At 38.6% G+C, this 21,205-nt stretch overlaps 1 protein-coding gene across 1 annotated transcript in view; it reads left to right on the top strand.

Moving 5' to 3' along the window:
- KCNH5 (potassium voltage-gated channel subfamily H member 5) overlaps window positions 1-21,205 on the top strand; it is a 155,868-nt gene that overhangs the window by 91,079 nt on the left and 43,584 nt on the right. The window contains exon 8 of the mRNA XM_071745317.1: window positions 14,248-14,447. Within this exon, the coding sequence (XP_071601418.1) occupies window positions 14,248-14,447 (200 nt within the window). The remainder of the gene's footprint in view (window positions 1-14,247; window positions 14,448-21,205) is intronic.

The raw sequence follows: 21,205 nt of genomic DNA, 5'->3' as shown, positions 1-21,205 counted from the left end.
GTGTTAGCAGAATGAGAAAACAATGAAAAACCCCCACGTTTTAGCACTAGTATTCTGAGGAAAGCTGTCTGCAAGGCTTAGATCATTAATTATTATTTATGGATGTGTGTGAAGCTGGGGAGTTTGTGGCAGCAAGATACTCTGTATAAATTTGTCAGAAAGATCCAGGAGAAGTATGGATTAAGTTCTTACAGTGTCATGGCAACCAGCTCTACCCAGAGGAGGCATCCTAACAGTTAAGTTAAATAATTAGGAATAATATTGAGAAAAATGAAGAAAAACAGTTTAGGATGGTGTCAGGTAGGAGGCAGCTAAGTTTCTAAACATAAAAATAATGCTGTATCACTTCTGGAAGACTTCAGCAGAGGCTGAAAGGAGCCATGAAGGGGAAGAAGAAACTGAGGTAATTATGAGATAGTGAAAAAAGCTTGTGTTGAGAACTTATTCAGATAATATGAAAAGTATTTAGACAAACCCTTAGTTTTGTTGAAAATAGATTTTTATTGAAAATAACATATTTTGATGAAAAGAATTAATGTATAGGAGATTTTTTTTTGTTACCTCCCAACTAATATGTCCCTGTTTTTTGAATTCTCTCTTACTTTTCTGTTACTATGCTTTTCAGAACTGGAGAAAAACTCCTTCCCTTTGTTTTCTGCTGGAAAGGTTTTTAAAAATGAGAGGAAATGTTATAATGTTAAATGTTTTTTAAAAAAACTTTTCATGGTGGTGATGGAAAAAGTAGACCATAGTAAAGAAATAGGACATTGGGTTTGTACTTGAACTTTGGAGGATCTTCTGTAACTGCAAATTCAGATTAAGAAAACCCACAGTTGTTATTTTATCTTATTTTTGTTTAAACCTTACTCTGATTCAGTAGAAAACAAAACAAAACAAAAATCAAACAATACAAAATAGAAACAAAAAAACGCACACACCCCCCAACAGCTAAATAATAAAATGGGGAATAATATTTTTTTTAAATAATAAGTGTCTTAATTTTATAAAATATTTCATTCTGATTTTTCTAGTGAAAAATAAAACATTGACAATTGAAGCAAATGACAGGTATTGATCAAATTTAAATATTTTCTCTTTCTAAAATGTATTTATAAATGTCAAATATGAGGTGATGTAATTATTATTTGTAATTAGTATTTTTTTAGTTTTATAATTAATAACTCTGAACAGACATGAAGAAAATTAGTACAGCTTCCCAAAGGCCTTTTGCCCTGCCTTTGGGAAATTTCCCATCTAGATTCTCAAAGGAAAAAATAAGCATACCTGTTAATTACCAACATTAAGACTCACTAACATCAGCAGCTACTTTCCATTGACCTCAGTGAATTATGGATCACATCCTCTGGGAGAAATGAATTCAGATTAATATCATTAGGAACCAAAGCAGGTTAGCTTGCAAATTTTGTTCAAAGTGTTTTTATTTAGGTTAGGTAAATGTGTTTTAATGTTATGCTTACTAATATGTACTTGCAGGAATAAACACTTGCATAAAATGAGAAATATGTGAAAGATTGCCCCTCCCAAGCCATCAGCAGAGGAGATGAAGAGGCTCTGCTCCACAGATAATAAATCTGAATACCTAAAAAGATTAAAGGAAATATTTGCAATTTGATCAAACAAACTGTGGGGAATAAAATTAACTCTATGGGGATTGAGTTTGCAAAAACTGAATAGAAAATGTAAAGAAAACAGCTTTGCAAAGTCAACTACAATTAATAGTTCAGTATAAAATTAATGTACTGTACTGCAGAGGCTTGGGAACAAGCAGGCTGGAAGGCCTGAAAAGATGTGCTAATAAATGGGTTGCTGAATTTCATTTTAATTGGGTAGGGAGATCTCATGCTTAAAACAGTTTCTTACAGAAGGAGTCAGTGGCAGGAACATCTGGATGTGGATGATACCTGCAGGTATAGTAGCACTGCCTGGTTGAAGGTATTAGTGCAGATGAACCAAAAAAAAAAGAAAATTCTGTAAAACTCCCCATTCCATATACTGTTCTATGTATAATTTCAGATGTCATTGTCCCTAACAAAGGAAACCAGTGGCAAACATGTCTAGCTATTTGTGCCTTGTAACAGCTGAGAAGCAACTGAGAATACTTCATGCAATGGTAAAATAAGAGGGGGGAAAGACCTTGCTGTAGTTCCCTCAGCTATCAGCATATGCACAAAAACATGGAAGACTTCAAGGCCTCTTAAATTAACCTCTTGCATTTGGATGCTACTTGGTTGATCTCCCTGCTACTTGGATGAAGCTGATAGCTGTTAATATTGGTGCATGCAGTGAGGTTACACTGAGACTGCCAGGCTGCAGGGCTAACCAAGTATTTTAGAAAAAATAAGACTTAGTCTTGCTGCTAAAGAGTTAACAGTTAGGGGATGTCTCTTGAACATTATAAATGTTGGGTCACATGTTGACATTTTTATTCTGTCAAATCCCTCATTTATTTTCACTGGACTTTTAGTGTTGGCTTAGTCACTCCTGAATAAAATCCAAAAAAAGAACAGCTTTGCCTGCATTTGCCTTGCTCAGGGAAACAGTCAATCCTGCTTGTAGTACAAAAGTGATAAAATCTTCCCAATAATTGGGACCTAAGCTACGATGCTAGTACAAGCCTAAAAAATTTAAGAAACAACTCGGTTTTGGACGGATATTTTTGTTCTTTAACTTATATCTAAGTGTAGCTTTTCTCCCTTGTACTGCAGGTGTTTTTTTCTGCTTGATATTGAAATTAAGGTTTCTGTTTTGCCTCATCAGTCCCACCACAGAAGTGATTATAAAAAGGTTGCATGAAATTCACAGTCAGCACATGCAAATTAATACATGTAGGCACAAAATAGCTTGCTATACCTATACAATAATGGTTTCTAAATTAGCAGTTACCACTCAGGAAAGATATCTGCCTGTTATTGCAGATAGTTCCTTGAAAATATCAGTGCAATGTTCAGTACCAGTTGAAAAAAGGCAAATAGGATTGCTGGGCAAGTAATTGAAATTAATGTCATTGCACCACACTGGGCTGTTCCACAACAAGATTTTGTAAGATTAAGAAGGGTGTCTAAAAGCTGATGAAAATGAAACATGGGATGACTTTCTCAGAAGGAGAGGTCAAATGGATGAGGGCTCCTTATGACTGAGAAAACCCAGTGTAGGAAAGCTTATGAAAATGATGGGTTGGTGAGGAAGATCAATTGCTCACTTTTTCACAGTGGGAGCTGGGGAGACCAGAACAAAAGCTGGGGCAGCTGGGCTTGCAGAATACCACTACAAAATACTTTGCCACATGATGTTTTGGTGAGAAAAATGTAGAAGTGGATTTGTGGAAAGGAATTTGATGTTCTTGGTGGAGATGTCTGATCGGTGCCTAAATACCCTGGTCTGGATGCAGCACTTTAGAAAGCTCCTGGACTGTGGGTTTATGGGAATCTGGAAGTAGTAGGCTAGGGCAGGAGATGCCCTGTGCATCCTCTTTCTTGCATCCTTGTCATAAGAATCTGGGAAGGGCTGCAGTCATAGAAAGAATTTGGGCCTAGATGTGGACTTGGTGTGATGCTGTGTGTCAGTTCTGTTGCTGTACACATCCCACTGGGCCATATGCATCACAAGCATCTTCCAGATGGTGTCTGGATCTTTACATCAAGAACACCATTGTCCCAAAGAGAGCACCTTTATTACAGCATCAAGAGAAGAATAAATGGGTTGTGGTGAAACACAGCATTTAAAAATTGTATGAAATGACCACCAAAAAGTCAAAGGGAAGTGATAAAATGCACTCAATTATTCTACTCATATAGTCTCCAGACATCAATGTAATTTCATTGACTTCAGTGAAATTAGTGTTAATGTAGGAATGGAAATGCAGAAAATCTAATTCCAGCTTCTTTTTCCTGGAATAGTGAGCAAGAAAACAGAGAGGTAATCAGATAGAAACAAATGCTGATCAGAAGGAGTTGGAAAGAGAGGAGAACTCCAGGAGCTGCTGCCAGGAAATAAAGGCACTTTTCCAGTCCCACATAGTCATGGAGAGTTCAGCAGGAGTGGCTGAAATGACATGCCAGGCTTTTTTTGTTTGTTTTAGTTTGCCAGTAAGTGCAGTCTTTTGTTGTTCTGTTGGGTATCCTCAAACCCCTTCTACCAGGACAGCCTCAGTGGATAATACTATTTCCAGCAATGTTGATATGGTTGATATTTTGGGAAAGTGAATGATGGAGATCTTTGGGACTGGTGGAAAGATGTGTAGTTATTGTGCTTGATACAGCATTTAGACAACTCTGGTTTTATCTGAAAACAGATCTGCAACCTTTGGAGTACTGATGCTACAGACCTGTGACTGAAATGAGGTTCCAACAATCTGTCAGGGCTAGTGGGGTTGGGTGGAATCTGCCTACCTAGAGGGTTAATGGGTAAGTCTCAATGCTGAAAGGTAGAGGCCAACTTTTTTCCTCCCCCTTCCTCCCAAAAGGATGCAGTAGAGAGTAGCACACAATTTCACAGAGTGGAGAAGTGGGAAACATGCTTAATTTGGCAGTTTGGTTTCACTGGGCTATCAACTGTTTTACAAGACAGGCACTGAGGAAGCTCTGGAGAAGCTGTCAGGCTCAGTGACAGCTCAGCATCTGCCACAGCTAAATCAATATTGTGATGAAGGACAGGTTCTCAAAGTGGATAATCAAAGCAGAGTAAAGTTAATTCACCTTGAAAGCCTTAAAAATACTAGTGTGAAATTTTTCAGACAAAACCAGCATTATTCCAGCAAAATGGGAATTCCATCCCTGAGCAGCAGTCTGCCTAAAAGATGCCTTTAGTGGGACTGGGGAGCAGGCTTCTTGTCAGTCACAGGCATGAGTGCCTTGAGAAAATGGAAACCAGGCATAAAGGGGTTCACATTGGCCCAGCTTGCCATCACTGCTCTAGAAACTCATAGTTTATGTTTTGTGGAAAATTGTCCATTATAATATAAATTCAGGGGTTGTGTAAAGACAAGGAGCGTTCCGTTTTTTCATAAGACGTTTTTTTTAAGACATTTTTTTTGGGTCAAAATTTTCTTCCATTGTTCAGGTTTCAAAGGTTTAAAATAAAAAAAGACTGGAGAAAAAAGACATTTGGAAGAAATTCTTTATTGTGAGTGTGTAGAGACACTGGCACAGCTTGCCCAGGGAGACTGTGGCTGTCCCATCCATGGAAATGTTCAAGGCCAGGTTCATGGGGTTTTGAGCAACTTGGTCTAGTGGGAGGTGTCCCTGCTCATGGCAGTGGGGCAGGAACTAGGTGATCTCTAAGGACCCTTCCAACCCAAACCATTCTCTGATTCTATCATTTTAGCTTTTGAAAACCTGGAGATTAATTGTATAACTATTTTTTCTCGGTTTTAGTGCAGACACTTCATGGAATGCAATTTTAATTTGAACTTCAGGGAAGGCAAATTTAATTTGAGATAGACTGTCAGCAACACATACAAAACTTTAGATACAAAATTTTGCTCAGCTCTTCCCAAGAATGCTGAATTTACAGGACTGAGAATTAGAGGGAAGGTGTTGCTGTAAATGGCTTAGATGAAACATTGCCATTCAGTTTAATGAAGCCAGTTATTTTGTCATTTAGCAAAGCAGAATGATTCTGAAAATAATAGGATGCAAACATCATCTACAAATATAAGTGTTTTAGTGTTAACAGGCAAGTGCTTTACTTTGTTCCTAAAAATACCCTATAATTTAATACAGAAATCTATCAGTACACAGGGCCAATGAATTAAAAATCAGAATCAAGGAGGTACTGAGTAAAGCAGCTCTGCCTGCACTTTATCTCACTAAATATTTTCAGACAGCTGTGGTGTAAGTAATGCACTGCTACACTAACTGGGGTGTTTAGCACATCTCTCCTTGGCTCTGTGAGACCCATGTTTTATAGCTGGAATAATTTGTCTGAGTGTCTCAAATCCATTCCTATTAATTGTACTCAGATAAAATTGAATGTTTAATTACGTGAATAAGCAAGGCCAGATTTGAAAGAAGTAGAAAGAGTGAGAAAATTAGAAGACAGAAAGGAAAACGAGTACTTCCAGAAAGCCTGAGCCCATTCATACCATATATTCACCTTTACTCTGAGGTGTATCTATTTGTGCATAGATGTATAAATAAGTACATTTGTGAGTATATAAAACACACCAACATGCAGATTTGTGCAGTACAAACTTTTATACCAGCATATGCAAAAAATAGAAAAATCAAAACCAAACCTGAGAGCAGAGAGGTAGAAAAATCTTCTAGAGCAGTCCAGTACTTTGAAGGTGTGTTTACAAATTTCCTATTATATTTTTAACAAGACAGGCAATTTAAGTGGTGTTCCTCAGTGTGCAAGTGATGTTCTGGCATCCTGCCTCCAGCAACGTTGCCATCCTGGGTTAATGTTAATGTGACAAGAACTTGGTGTCCCACAAAAAAATTCTTTTAAAAATACTAAAGAAAAAAAAAAAACCAACCCAACAACAGAAAAAAACCTTTCAGCCCAAATCCAGCACCAAGCTGTCAGGTTGTTTCACAGGGTAATACTGACAGCTGCCAACTTTGCACAAAGAAACTTTTTTCTAAAGATGATCCCTTTGGTTCCTGTGCTTCCATTGAATGATGCTGCAGAGCTTTTGTGTCCTGGGCTTGTTACTGGTGACAGTTTTGACACGGTGAGGCACACAGTGGAAGGCACATGGGATGGTTTAGATCCACAAGTGTCAGTGCTGGGCAGTAATAACATTAAAGACAGCACTCAGGGAGAGCAGCTTCTCTATTTCTTTGATGGAGAAAGGCAAGAGAAAGATTTATGTGATGAGTAGGTTATTAGTTGACAGTCAAAATTCATCTCTTTTTGAAATACTGAAGAGTTTTTCATGGAGATGAGGCAATGTTTAAGATAATACTCAAAATAGAGTGATTGATAAATAAGGGATGGAGCAAAGTGTTAGAGGCATAGGGTTGCTGGAATTCTTGGTTAACATAGTTCTAAATTTCAGTCATCTTTTGCCTCTCTGCTTTTCTTCTGTACCTGTTGTAGTTTCTTTAGGGAGGTGATTCCATAGTACTTAACATTTACCATTGCACAGGGCTTTATGCAGGGTGTAAAAAGCTAGATGTGCCATTTGGTAAGGAGGTGATGGATTTCTGGAGAATGATAAAGCAATACTATAAGACATGGTTTAGTTAATTTCACTAATTAATTGTTCTCTGTGTTTATGTCATACCCTCCTTCTAAGTGGAAACTTAGGTATTCCTCCCCCAGCTTGTCACCACCAAAGGCTGTGACCCATTACTCTCAGGCTCAATGTGTATGAAATATGTAGAAAAAGCTGTAACACTCAGCCTCCAGAGCTCTTAGGGGTGTCTGGTGTTAAAGCCCCTTCTCTACAAGATGTGGGCTTTTCAGGCAGAGTGAGGTTTTGCCACTGAGTGAACACAGGGTAATGCTGCCAGTTGTGGTGTAATTGCAGCCATTTATCAGGCTGTGCCTTCCCATATGATGCTTAACACCCCTGAATAATGTGCTGAGGGAGAAGCAGACCTTGGCAGACCCAAAACATGGAAAGCTTTCCAGATGAAGGAAAAAGCAGGAAATTCCATCCAAATGTAAAGAGGAGACTGCTGAACCTGTGCAAGGCTGTATTTCTGATGGCTTGCACCATTTCTCAGGTGAATTAACAAAGTAATCAAGTAACACAGGGTGGCTGTGTTTGGGGATGTTGAGCAGGGAGGTGTTTTGTGATTTCAAGCTGCTTAGCATCTGCGTCACCAGACCCAGGCAGCCCTTGGCCTTTCATCCTTGGGGTAAATATGTAATTTTGTGGTTTTGAGTAACCTTAGCAAACTTCAATACCTTTCAATAATTTCCTCAGGTCCAGAAGCTGAAGAAGTTGATAACCATGGGCAATGACAGCCTTAAAGACTGTCTTGATAAAGCATAATACTGAGGTTTTGCAGTACCAATTTGGCCTGTCTTAGGTTGCATTTGTGTGTGAATTGTCAGCTCATTACATTTGCACAGTGGAGAAGTGTTAGAGCTTTAGAGAAAATATTTTCTGTTAGCTAAGTGCTCTCTTGAAGAAAAAGTTCCTGGTTTCACCATTTAAAAATGAGTGACTGTACTAATGCAGTTAAAAGCCCTTAATTTTATAAGGATTTTTGCATAAAGTATGCAAAATGCCTCACTGCCCCCAAAGCAGCTTTTCCACTCTGCTCTGCAAAAAGTGTTGCCTGGAAAGGGACTAACAATGAGTAGAGTTCCTACGGTTTACTACTGATAATCCACTTAATTATGTGCTTACTTAGTTCTTATCAAACAAATACCCCATCATTGTGAACAGGGATCTTTCAGATTTATCTTTATCCTCTCCATTTCATTAGTTAGTTTCATTACTATAGTACCAAGAAGGTGTTGGGTCAAGAAACAAGGGGTAGGTATCAGCTGGGCATGATGTGGCTGGAGCATGGGATAAAGGAGTGCATGGAGGGCAACCATCTCCTGGAGTTGGCAGTATGGATGGACTCTGGATGCAGTGTGGGATACAGGCTGGGGGGATGATGGATTCCAGCTGGCCAAGGTGTGCATTTGCCTAGACACAATTTTGTCCAACTCCCTCCTGATTTCAGCAGTCACATGAGTCCAGAGTTAAAGTTCATTGCTGAATCCAGACCATTACCCATCATCTTCTACTTTACAAAGTGGGTGTAAAAATGCATTGATGTATTACTGGGTTATATGACTGGGTTATATGACTGGGTTATATAGGACAGTACAGTGATACTCCTGCAAGTGTAAGTGGAGAAAAGAGAGATTTGGATTTTTTTTTACTTTGTGTACTTTTGGAAGTAAAATGTGAAAGCTGGTATGCTCTGGTGTTGATACCTCCTCCTTGTAAATGGGGAGCAAATTGTATTTTGGACAGATTGAACACTGGCTGTAAAACTGGTGTCAATGTTGCTAGAACAGAGGAGTGTTTTTAGCAGCCCAATTTTTACTAGGGACAAGGATTCAAAATTAAAATGGACCTTTTGGAGCCCTTTAAGGCTCCTGTGCTGTTTTGGTGCTGTCACTGTCAGGAGCATCACCACAGGGTGGAGGTGGGAGGCTGTGGGGCAGGACTGGGAAGGCATGGGAAATGTGCCATAGGACAATGATAAGGGATTGGGCTTAAAAGGATTATTTTCTTCCAAGTAATACACTTTGTTGAGCAATGCTGATGGATTTGTAGGAAGCTGCTCATTGTGGCAGTGGCAGCTTGGTGAGGCTGTTGGGCTCAGGAGATGGACCCCGAGCTGTGCTGCCAAGAGTCTCGTTGGGGAGTGCTTTATATCAAATGATATCTTGTGTCTAGATCCTGAGCTTTGTATGAGAAAGCTCATAAATGATAGTTTTAATAATATCAATCTAATAATCTTACAGGAATGCAAAAAGTCACTGAAGAAGCTGCAGCTAGCCTCAGTATGCAGAAATTAATAAGTATATTCTTCCAGGATCAGGGCATCATCTTCTTCTTTACAGTTACAGTTGAGAGGTATATTCTATATTCTCAGATGAATAATACTCTAGCATAGAGCAGACCATTGGGAAAATTAGATCTCTCAATCAAGCCTTCAGTTCTTCAAGGCTGATGTTCCTATATGGGTGTATTTAGCATACAGTGAGGATAATAAGAGATCTGAAATGCTTTGGGGTAATTTAGGTAATTCTGAGTCTTTTTTCTTTTTAGATAATTCCTTGTTTTTAAACAGGCATAAAGTTTTATGTAACACCATTGCTAAGCCATTCAAAACTGTTTTACATATGTACAAGTATGATGCATGTTTTATATCTAAAAATACATTTAGATCCTTATATATCATTTAGGGGAGATTTTTCAACAATGAAGCATGAAAATAGAAACTAAAACAACAGTTGAACTACCTACCTCACCTTTAGGACTGAGAAAAAGTATTTCAGCATCATTCTATGAAGACAACATCTATGAAATCTAGTGAAGACTGTTCCAAATTTATACACAGAGGACAATTAATTGAATAAGTGGTACATGACTGTAGAAACATAACAGGAAGTGACTGGTAAAATACAGAGGGCATTACAGAGAAAAATACAGTTTGACCTAACTAGTTATTTCAAGTAACTGCATAAAGTGAACTCATCTTCAGCTTCTGTAGCATCATCCCATTTCTTGCAAATGGAGAGACAAATTAAAAGTATTGAAGTGTATGTGTACCTTCAGAGATTTCTTTAAAGATTGTTTATATCCTCCTACTGTCAAGAAAAGCACAGTATTTTATTTCCTTCAGAACCTTTTGCAAATGATCTTTACTGCCAGTTCCCCTTGCCAAAAATAATTAAAATACAACAAAAGTGAAATGCCTTCACCAGCACTCTTCTGTCTTTGGCTTTTTAAAAGTGAGGGGTAAGGCTCACACTTGGCACTTCAGCATTTCCTCATTATATGGGGATGCTCTGAGAAATCTTTTTTGGCTAATTACAGGCTCATTCATGGAGGGTCTTGAACCTCTAAAGGCTGAGAAAGCTAAGAGCAGCATCAGATGCTCAGCAGGGTGTCCATGTGCTGCACCTGTGTCCCTCTGCACAGGGGATCCAAGAGGCTCTGGAGGTTGTCAGCTCCCTGAGCTGAGATATCTCTGCTGAGTAAGAATCTGATCCAGCTCACATCTCTGTGCTGTCCCATCTCTGCTGTATTTCCAGCTGATGCAACTACCCAGCCTAAAGTTGGGTAGGCAAGAGCAAAGGCAGGAAAATTTATTTTTAAGGCAGACTGACCTCTTCTCAGAAATGAAAACATTTTTAAATTGCCCCCTTTTCTATCATATGGAGAACAGGGATGGGGAGCTGATTTACAGAGAGAGGTGGATTTTCCATGTCAAACTGTGAAAAATATGCTCTTTCCCAAAAAACAATGAATCAGTCCCAGCAGCTCCCAGTGTTGGCATAGGGTAGCAACCCCAGCAAGAGTCTTTGAGGCACAGCTTCAAAGCCATGAAGATCTAAGTAGGTTGCTTCCAAATGTTTGCCAAGAGACCCCCATACAGTGACCTATAAGAAAACTGTAATATTTAGATGGACTCAACCATGTGTATTTACCATTTCCAACAGGAGGCAAAGGAAGGCTTTGATTTCCAACAGAGGGATAATGCTGGTTTTGTCTGTGCAGACTCTCCAGAGTGGAGTCTTGTGAATTCTGGCTTAGTGTGGTACTGCTTGGTAATTTTGCAGGTTTGATCCAATAATTTATTCTAGTCTTAAATTCTTGGACAAACATACTTTTTTTAAGTACAGCTTTCCAGAACCCTATATGAAGAGCCAGAACTTAAATTTCTTTTCTGACTATATTTGCTACGAACCCTCTCTACCAAAGAGTCATTTTTCTTGCAGAGGATGTAAGGTGTGCCATGTGCTCCAGACAAGCTGTTATCATATTGCATTCTTAGCTGTTTCCAACATGGTAGGTGATAGAGTTGAATCTTTTTTTTCCCCACTTTTCAGGGCACTGAATCACATTTCTAGTCAGGCTGTGTCTTCTGTGTAGGTTTGTGTGGCCAGCTGGGTTGTATGCACTGACTTTGCACATAACATTCTAGCTGTAGTTACTGGCTTGCATAAATTTTACTCCTGCAGAAAACAGGGTTGTGGGGACAGGTGTGACTTCTCCTTGAGTTTATAGTCGCAGTTGTTTCTGACTGACATCAAAGGGCAAGACAAGAGAGATTCTGCATTCACACGTCTGATGAGTTGAGTTCATGATAAATCATAGAGTCATAGAATGTCAGGTTGGAAGGGACCTTCAGGATCATCCTTCTGATATTATTGTTCATATGAGATGTCTCTGCACCCTGTCAAGCTGAGATTTAAAACTTTCTACAATGGTGGAATCTACCACTTCCCCTGAGAGAGCATTCCAATGTCTGACCGTCCTCTGTGAAAATTTTTCCTCTTGTGTTCAAACAGAATCTGTATCTGTTCTTCAGAAGGATGAGGGATGTTGCATTTGGAAGAAAGACACTTCATCATGTTTGTCCTAACACCAAACCCAAAACAGTGGTGAAGGATGAAAAAAGAAAGGAAAAAGTAAAACTTTTTTATAATCCACATATTCTTATACTCTGTTGATGTAGAATCACAGAATCATCTAGGTTGGAAAAGACCTTTAAGATTGAGTCCAGCTGTAAACTTAGCCCTGACAAATCCACCACTAAACCATGTCCCTAGGCACCACATCTACACATCTTTTAAATACCTCCAGGGATGGTGACTCAACCACTTCTCTGGTCAGCCTGTTCCAATGCTTAATAAGATTTTTTGCTGAAGAAATGTATATCTAAAGAGGTAGAGAGGTAAAAAAAGAAAAACTTTTGGTAGCTAGCAAGTAGGGTACAGCTGTCATTAAAACAAGGGAAAAAAACCTACCCTTTCAAAGAGCTTTATTTCTGGACATCACATAGTATTAATCCACTGTGTTTTCAGAAGCTGAAAACTCCTGTTCATCTTTGCTACCTCTAGTGTGACCTTGTTTGTTTGTATTGAGACAAAAAATCCCGAGACTTCAGTGGAAGAATGAGCATCATATTTTTAACAAACTTCAAACTTCTTATTTTTACATCATGATAACGGATATGGTGAAAAAAGCAGTGGGAAATGGAAGCACAGTTTTTCTGTTAGACAGATTCTAGGAAAGCACCATGTTTCTTTAAAAATGCCACCTCTTGAATAGGGCTGATAAATAGCAGTAAATGAGTATGAAACAAAGTGAGTTTTCTCAAATGAGGTAGAAATGGGAAGGCATTATGCACTGAGAGATGGAAGGCATTTTTCCTTTCACAGTGGGTTATTTCTTGCCATTTGTAGGCTGTGGTTGTTTTTCAAAAAAGCAATATGGAAATGTGTAGCTGTATTCTGCTATAAAGTACCTCTGAGCAAAGATTATTACAAATGACAGGCACATTTCTGTGTATTTGATAATGTCAAGAGTGTAAGGAAAGTGCTGCACACCGGTGTTATGATACATCAGAATAATTCCCCTTTCTGCAAAATCTGTAATGTCTAATGGAGGAATGTCATTTTGGGCTTCCTTGCAAGGATAATTACATTGTGACTCAATAAGGCACCTTAAACTCACTTGACTTTAAGAGCATCTTTCAGTCCACCACTATCCAAGACAGCACTAGCAAAGCTGTGCCTTTAAGTTTTGTTTAAATACTTTGCTGAATTTATGCTTGCAAAATTAACTGTTCTCCATCCAATACTGTCCACTGCATTGCACTTGTAATAGTATCCTGACACTGATGCCTTTTCAGTGGGAAAGGCTTACTTAAAACTTATAGTTTTCTAAAATATGGCACGTCATTCTTTGGTGATGCACAAATCAGATGCCTTGACAGGAATGATGGCATGGTTGGGAAAAGAAGAATTAAAACAGAAGAGAAGGTAACTCTGGGAGTAGGTTTAGGGTAGAGCTTCCTACTGTACCCTGTCTTCCTCCTGCCCTACAGATATATCCACAGCAATGAGATAATCTTAGGTTCATTAAGCCATGTTTTTATCATTAGTGGCTGGCATCTAGAGTTGTCATGACATACCCAAATAATCTGCTGGGGCTAGACATAAAATTAGTTTGTGAAATGCCACTCTGAATCTTTTTTTTTTTTTTTTTTTTTGTGCACACCTTGGGCTTTGACAAGGGGCCCAGTTTGTACAGATGTCTCCTTACCAGGCTTCACAGGTTTCTTTCTTCTCAGCTTTATTTCATCTTTGAGATTGAGGCCATTCTCTACTCACAACACATGCCAGCTGAGCTGGTCTTACAGGAGATCCACGTGATTCTTTGGATAGTACTTTCAAGGTTTACTGGCAGGCTGAAGGTAGATTTGAAAATTAATTTGGATTAGTGAAGGATATAGAGTTAAAATACAATGGCTGTTTTTAAATAATTCCATGTGTGGACACTATCTGTATGACTGATTTTGTAAATTACTGCAGACAGAGGGGTTGTATGACCTGTATGGGTAAATTCTACAAATAACTCTGGACATATATGTCTGTGTGTGTGCATAAATAGAAGTTTTGGGGTTTTTACATATGCATTTGAAGTAATCTGTAACCTTAAATAAAATTCTTCCAAGTTATGCTTGAATTGCAAGTAGTATTTTCTGAAGCATACTTATTTATTTATAATTACCTTTATGTTTTTTTCAGCTCTTCTTTATGCAACTATTTTTGGAAATGTCACCACCATTTTCCAGCAGATGTATGCCAACACCAACCGATACCACGAGATGCTGAACAACGTGAGGGATTTCCTAAAGTTATATCAAGTCCCAAAAGGCCTTAGTGAAAGAGTCATGGATTATATTGTCTCAACCTGGTCCATGTCTAAAGGAATTGACACAGAGAAGGTATGAGTGCATGAGATAACACTTTAGATAGCAAGAGTTTGTGTCCATTGTGTGCTTTCTTAGAGACAAGAATGTATAACAGCATATAACTTACTAAGAAATTCTTAACTGCATGATACTCAATTATTCTGTTAGTGTTTGTATCAAAAACTGGATGTTTTGTTTTTAAAACTTTTGCTTCTTTGGAATTATGTCTGTATTTCTCATTATAGGCAATGTTTTCTGTTTTCCAGTCTTAGTTTTCCTAAAGACTAAAGAATATTAAGGTACTTAACTATTGAAATCAAAGGGAAATTGGTCTTCAAATTAGTCTGAGAACACAGTTTGGTGTCTAACCTACATCAGTATTATTCTAAAAAGTATTGGCATCTGTGAGTTGCAATGAAATGAGTTTGACTGGCTTGGAGCTTTTGCTGATGCCCAGGACATCGACATATTCATTAGCATAATTAGCATTAGCATTTCATGGCAGTAGAGATTGATCTACTTGAGCTCTCATCTAGACCTAAAGGTCTTTGGTAGGGAGAAAATGTGGCACTGCTGGTAGAAATCCTATAGGACTTGTGTCCTCAGAAAGGACAGGTCATTTAGTTTTCTTCAAAATCTGGTTAAATGAGGTGGTCTTCTTCAGAGAGTGATTATGTGCCAAGACAGACCAAGTGATGTGTCCTCAGGGCCTTTCTTTCTTCATCTATGAAGTGAGTCTGTCTAGCCCTGTCTAGCCTTGGATATTTTAGAGAGCTGAAGTCAGATAGAAGGGTTCCCAGCTACAATATGTTGAACACAGGCAAGATAGAACAGTTTTAGGTCTAAATTTTTGGTCCATGGAGGTCAGAGATGCTTCTGTGAACTTCAGCTGAAACTGAGCATGGAAGCTTCCATGAATATTGCCTTCCTGAGAATATAAAAGCAAGGGTTTGAGGGAGGGAAAGGAAGTGTCATGGAAGATTAGTATCCTAAAACATTTGGTTCTTGCAGAGCTTTGGAGTTCTTGCTTCAGCTGAATCTGTTGCGTAACATGGCATGATGGTGCAGTTTGTTCAGATATGCCAGATTATGCCAGCAGTTATTTTACTGATCATCTGCTGTGAAGTTTGGTTTACCAGCACAAGTACAACTATTTTAGCTAACAAGGATTTCGATTTCTTTCATTCTTGTGCTTCAGTATGTCACATTGTTTAATATGTTAACTTCTTGTACCCTAACTTCCCAATGCTGATTCATGCAGTTTTAAAAGTGAGCTTCTCTATTGAAAACCACTGTGACTGCATTCAGTCCTATTGTGTCAACTCAAAACCATGTGAAAATTCTACTTTCATTTGCATTTCTCTCATTGAAGTTAAGCCAGAATCTTGCATTATTCCACAACAGCTTCATTAGATTTTAATGACGCTTTGCAGTTAATTAGGAGAACCTATGCTTTAATTACTGAAATTTCCTTCCATTGTTTCCGCATGTCCGGTTTTATAGATTATAAAAATGCAGTTAGAGCCATAATCTTTGATTCATGGTAAGCAGTGTTCTCTGGTCTGTAAGACAGTGCTGCCTGCTTAGCTGGATAATTAATATGGCTCTAAAATCTGTGACTTCAGTTTTTAATGACTTTCCCTTGGTAAAGACTTGCTTAAACTTAGGCCTGGATCCAAAACCTATTTAATAGAGGAAGGGTTTTAGGAACCTCTGCATCTGGACATCAGTAGTTGTATCTAATCAGACTTCCCAGAAAAGCCCATGCTACAGAAGAACAGAGACAAGATAAACGTAAGAACTTGAGTGCTGGTCTGAATATTTTGGTGTTTTGTATCCCTTACACCTTACAGATCTGCAAAGGCAACAGCACCAGTGGTCTGTAGTGCCCACACTGAGCATCCCTGGGTTTGTACAAGTGTGGGGATCCTGCAGTTTGCTTTCAGCTGCAAGACCTCAGCCAATGTCAGGATTTGTTTTAGCAAAAGGGTAGAAAGCTGTGTTGTAGCCAGGCAGCCTTCCTACCTTTATCCCCTCTCAGGAAGATGTTAGTGTCTTCATTACCCCTTCAAACCCTCTGCATTCAGATTGAATCCATCTGTACTGACCCCAGAACAGCCACTGGGTGGGACCACCAAGTGCAGGGTCCTGTCAAATTTATTATTGTAGGCACAGTGGGGGTAATGAGATGACATTGCACCTGCAGCTGACCTGCTAAATCCAGATAATGCTCTGGCAGAGGCTGGAATAAGGGATTACTGCCCCAGGTCTTGAATTGCTTCTCTGCACTGACAGCCTAAATGTGACCTTTGGAGTTTCTTCCATTTTTTTCCAGATCTTTCAAAGATCCAGTAATGAGATTCTGACCAGTTTGTTGTCTGGATATCACTGTGTCCCGTGATTTCCCATTCTCCTTGTTTTTTATGAACTTCTCAATAAGTTATTATATAAGACAATAATAAGTTAAAAGACAATGTAATAAATTATTATATTTGAAACACAAATGCTCATGACACATGGTAATTACTGAGGGGTTTTCATCTTATCAGTTTCCATCAGACATCTCAGGCAGTTTCCATCATCCAAGGATGTTTTTCAACCTAACATATGCTGTTACATCCTCAACTGTCCCAAATACACCTGCATTGTCACACTGGAATATGTTTTGCAGCATCATTTGCTGCAGATTTATAACACATTTGATTCAGTCACTATGTTGAAATGGCTTTGTTTTGAAATCTATATTCAAAGAACAAGAAGGTTAATGCACTAACAAGGAATGATATTTCTTATATGAGTTTTGCAGTAGGTTCCTATCCGATCAATTTGAGGGGTGAAATAAAAACCCATGTGCATGTGTTTGATAACTAAAGATTTTACATTCATGTGCTTGAAATTAAAATATAAGTAAATAACTTGGTTGGAATAACTACCACTTAATATGCACAGATTTGTTTCACTAGAGCTCAATTATCTATTCTTGAATGAATATTCAGTGTGTGGTCCCAAAGAAGATCTTGGCTAAAACTGGTAAGGATGAGATGGGAACTCAAAGCAAAGGAGAAGTCATCATGGAGGATGTTTAATGAAGACCTAGTCTTGTGAGAGCAAGCTGTCCCAGTCAGAACTTGTTATAAAGCCTCAGTCTGTTGATGTTCTATGTGGAAGAGGACTTGTTCTCCCACACTGAAGTAATGGTGCCTTAACCACACAATTTTGGCTTCCTTGGGAATAGCTCATCTTCAAATCCTGTCTTAAAACCACAGCACTTCAGCCCATCTCTGAAGTCTCTGTCTCTGAAGGAATTAGCAATGACACTAAAAGCATTAGCATGTTTATTATTATTATTACTTAAGGGGAAGCAAGTGGCCTCTGATCCATAATCTTAAATCACTTAAACTTGAGAGCCCTCCTCTGACAGCTGGGATGATATATATAATGCATGCACATGAACTCTTATCTCCTGGTGGAACAGTGACTCAAGCAAGATGGAATTTTGTTGTCTGTTTAATGCTTCAGGTTTTGGGGTTATTAATCTAATAATGAGCAGAAATGAAAACATGAAAAAACTGAGAAACCTTTGTATACTGAACAGAGTCTCTCATCCAGCAGAACCTATATTTTTGAGAGAAGTAAAAAAGAGGCAGTACACTCTCTGTACATTATCATTTTTAAGCAGACGAAAAAAGCCTTTACAGTAATAATTTGATACATGAAACACACTGAATTCAAGTATCTTAGTATTTATTGAAATTTTTAGGCAGCAAATGAAAAAATTATAGATATTAGCTCTTCTGTAAGAAATAGGTCATTATACATGAAAGGAGAACAACCATTAACTAACATGCAGATGTCTCAAGGTTTCATCTAATGATAACATTCTGACAAGTCAGTAAAACACAAAGATTTTCTTTTCTTGACCTCTGTGCCTATTGTACGGCTTAGGATTTGCTCAGAAAGCAATTAAATAAATGTCTGTCATCTTTTAACAGTGGATTCCTTCAGAACAGCCATAGATTTAAAGAGAAAAAAGGCATCTATTAAGTCTCAACCTGAGCATCAATGGCAATTCAAATAATGAGAAACAATTCAACGTTGCAATGACTGGAATGAAAATAATGGTGAAATAACATGGTATTAAAACTGCTCATTGCAGTTAAGCCAGAATTTACTGAGCTTCTGTACAGGAGAGGTGGGTTTAGGGTAAATAGACAGAGGTTGTCTGTACTAGAATACTTTTGATTGGAAAAGACCTTTTAGATCCCAGTGCCCTGTAACACTTTCAGTGAAGACATTTTTCCATATATCCAATCTAAACCTCTCTTGGCACAGCTTAAGGCCATTTCCTCTTTTCCTGTCACTTGTTACGTGAGAGAAGAGACCCTTGAGAAGAATCCCCCCCCTTGGCTACAACCTCCTTTCAGGTAGAGAGCAATAAGGTCTCTTCTCAGCCTTCTGTTCTCCAGGCTAAACAACCCCAGTTTTCTCAGCTCTGTAGATTAATTAAACATTAATCTTAATCAGGACAGTGAGGTTTAGGTGTTTTTTGTGTTTGTTGTTAATAGGCTCTCCAGGAGGTGTAGTAATAATTAGGGAGACCCTGAGGCAAACAGGGGAGCCAGGCTGCTGTTCCTATGGTGTCCCCTCACATAGAGGTGTCTGTAAGTCCTGGATGGATTTCTTTGTGGATTACTGGGGTAGAAGGCTTCCAAAGTTCATGTCTAAAGAGAAATCTAAAAAAATAAAGTGTGACAGCAACGTACAATTCCCCACTGAACAGGGAAAGTAAAAATCATTTGGACAAGTATTTTTTATTCATTGTAGAGGGGAGGTTGTTGGTTGTTCCTTGCAGAATGAGGTGAACAAGAAGTCTTCCTTTACCTCACAGAGCTGAGCCAGGACCAGGTACAGTTCAAGTCCCCATTTCTTTGGAGAACAGGATGCAGAGCAGATGGTCAAGGTCTCAGTGTCCTTCACACAGGTCCAAGAGCAGGGCTTTGGCACTTGTGGAGCTTTCTGTTTTCACCTTTATGGGTGATATGGATTATTTACCTCCTGTATGAATTGTGCAGAGCCAGGAAAGATTATCCACAATTATCTCTGTCTCTTAGATGTTTCAGTTTTGGGACTGATACAGATTAAACTGTGAACCTGTCAAGCATGAGGAAATACCAGGGCTTGACCCCATGGTTATGGAGTGGCTGATGGGCTCATTTTGTCAGGGAAGTGCCAGAATGGATGGGTCAGACATTTTCCTGAATACTGCTGCCAAGGCAATGGAGTTGACAAAGAGGCCTTCAGAGGACATTTAGAGGAAGGTCTTCTCTTGATCTATTTTCTTAATGCTTTCACCTTTGAATGTCTTTACAGAAGGCTGCATATTAGAAAATAATATTTAGAAAAGAAAAATACCTCCAAAGAAGCACAAATTAAAATAAAACATTGATCAACTCCATTCTTCCAAGGGTGACTCTTGTGCCAGAAGTTTTCACCCCAAAATATATGACTTGATGTATGTCATATTCTTTACAATGTTTATTTTTCTTTCTTTTATCTAAGAAGTTGATTTTAACATTAGAATGCCCCATAGTCTCTTGTCTTTTGCCCCATTAAGAAGCTCATGTGATGATTGGGATTCAGGAAGATATTGTAGAAAACTGAAAACAATAAAACCTTGAAATATTCTGACACTTGTACAACATCCAGGCAGCATGGGATCTGCTACTTTGGGCCCCAGGGGAATTTCACCAATGTGCCCGAGAGCATTAAACAAAGCAGCAGCCCCTGTGAACCAGTGAACCATCCAATTCTTTAAAAGACATGGTGATGCTTCTCTACTCCTGTTTTCAGACCTTAAGCCATATTCTGTCTGTGTTGACAATACTATATTTATTGTAATCAAGAGCCAGATTCTAGGGTAGCACTTGTTAGGCACTTAAAAAGCAATTACCTTTGTTACTGTACAGCTAAATCTTACCATTTTGATCACTGGTTCAGATGATGTATTGTTAAGTAAACAAGACAAACTCAGGTTCTTAGACTTGATCTTCTGGTCTTAGCTTTTGAGCATTTAAATCCAAGTGACATTGGATTTTAGTGCAATTAAAACAGAGCACACCATTGCTGCTGAAATTAAATTCTTACTGTCGAGATACTCTGTGATTTATTAAAGATTACCCTAGTGCATGCAGGGTTAATAACTGCTCCGTTCCTTACATCACCTTTGAGTTACTTACAAAATTACCTGGTTATTACAGGAAAATGCTCATTGATTTGCCAATCAGCTGTTTTCTTACCTTTGTCTCTTTGGCCTCCATCCAAATGGACTTTTAGCCAGTGCTACAAAAGAAGTCAATACTCGAATGAGCCAAATCTTTCTAAAAATCTGAATAACTTGTGCCTAGAGAGTATTGTGGGTTTGTTTGGTTTTATTTTTTGAAAGAACTGACCTTGATGATAGCTGCTGTATATGTCTGAAAACCCAGAGTAGCCTTTGTCCACAGAATAAAAAGAACTGTCTGTGGCCTGTGACTGGTTGGAAGTTGGAGGAGTTTCTTTTATTTATTGTCAAAGCTGAGATTTTTTAGACTCTCAGATATTTGTTACAGCTGTTCATTAAAGAAGCAGTCCTTGTTATTCCACCACTAAGACACTCTAAGCTCCTGGCTTGAATATCAGTCAATATCTCCCCTAGCTACAACCCTGAGAAAGTGAGAATCCTGTGGACTGAAAGAGACTTGCAAATAGAGAATGTTCATGATGCACTGGCCTCTGCTGTTTTTGTTAACAAG

The sequence above is a fragment of the Heliangelus exortis genome, chromosome 5 (genome assembly GCF_036169615.1).
Source record: "Heliangelus exortis chromosome 5, bHelExo1.hap1, whole genome shotgun sequence".
Taxonomy (NCBI): domain Eukaryota; kingdom Metazoa; phylum Chordata; class Aves; order Apodiformes; family Trochilidae; genus Heliangelus; species Heliangelus exortis.
The sequence above is the reverse complement of the archived record's forward strand: the minus strand, read 5'-3'. Positions and strand labels throughout refer to the sequence as shown.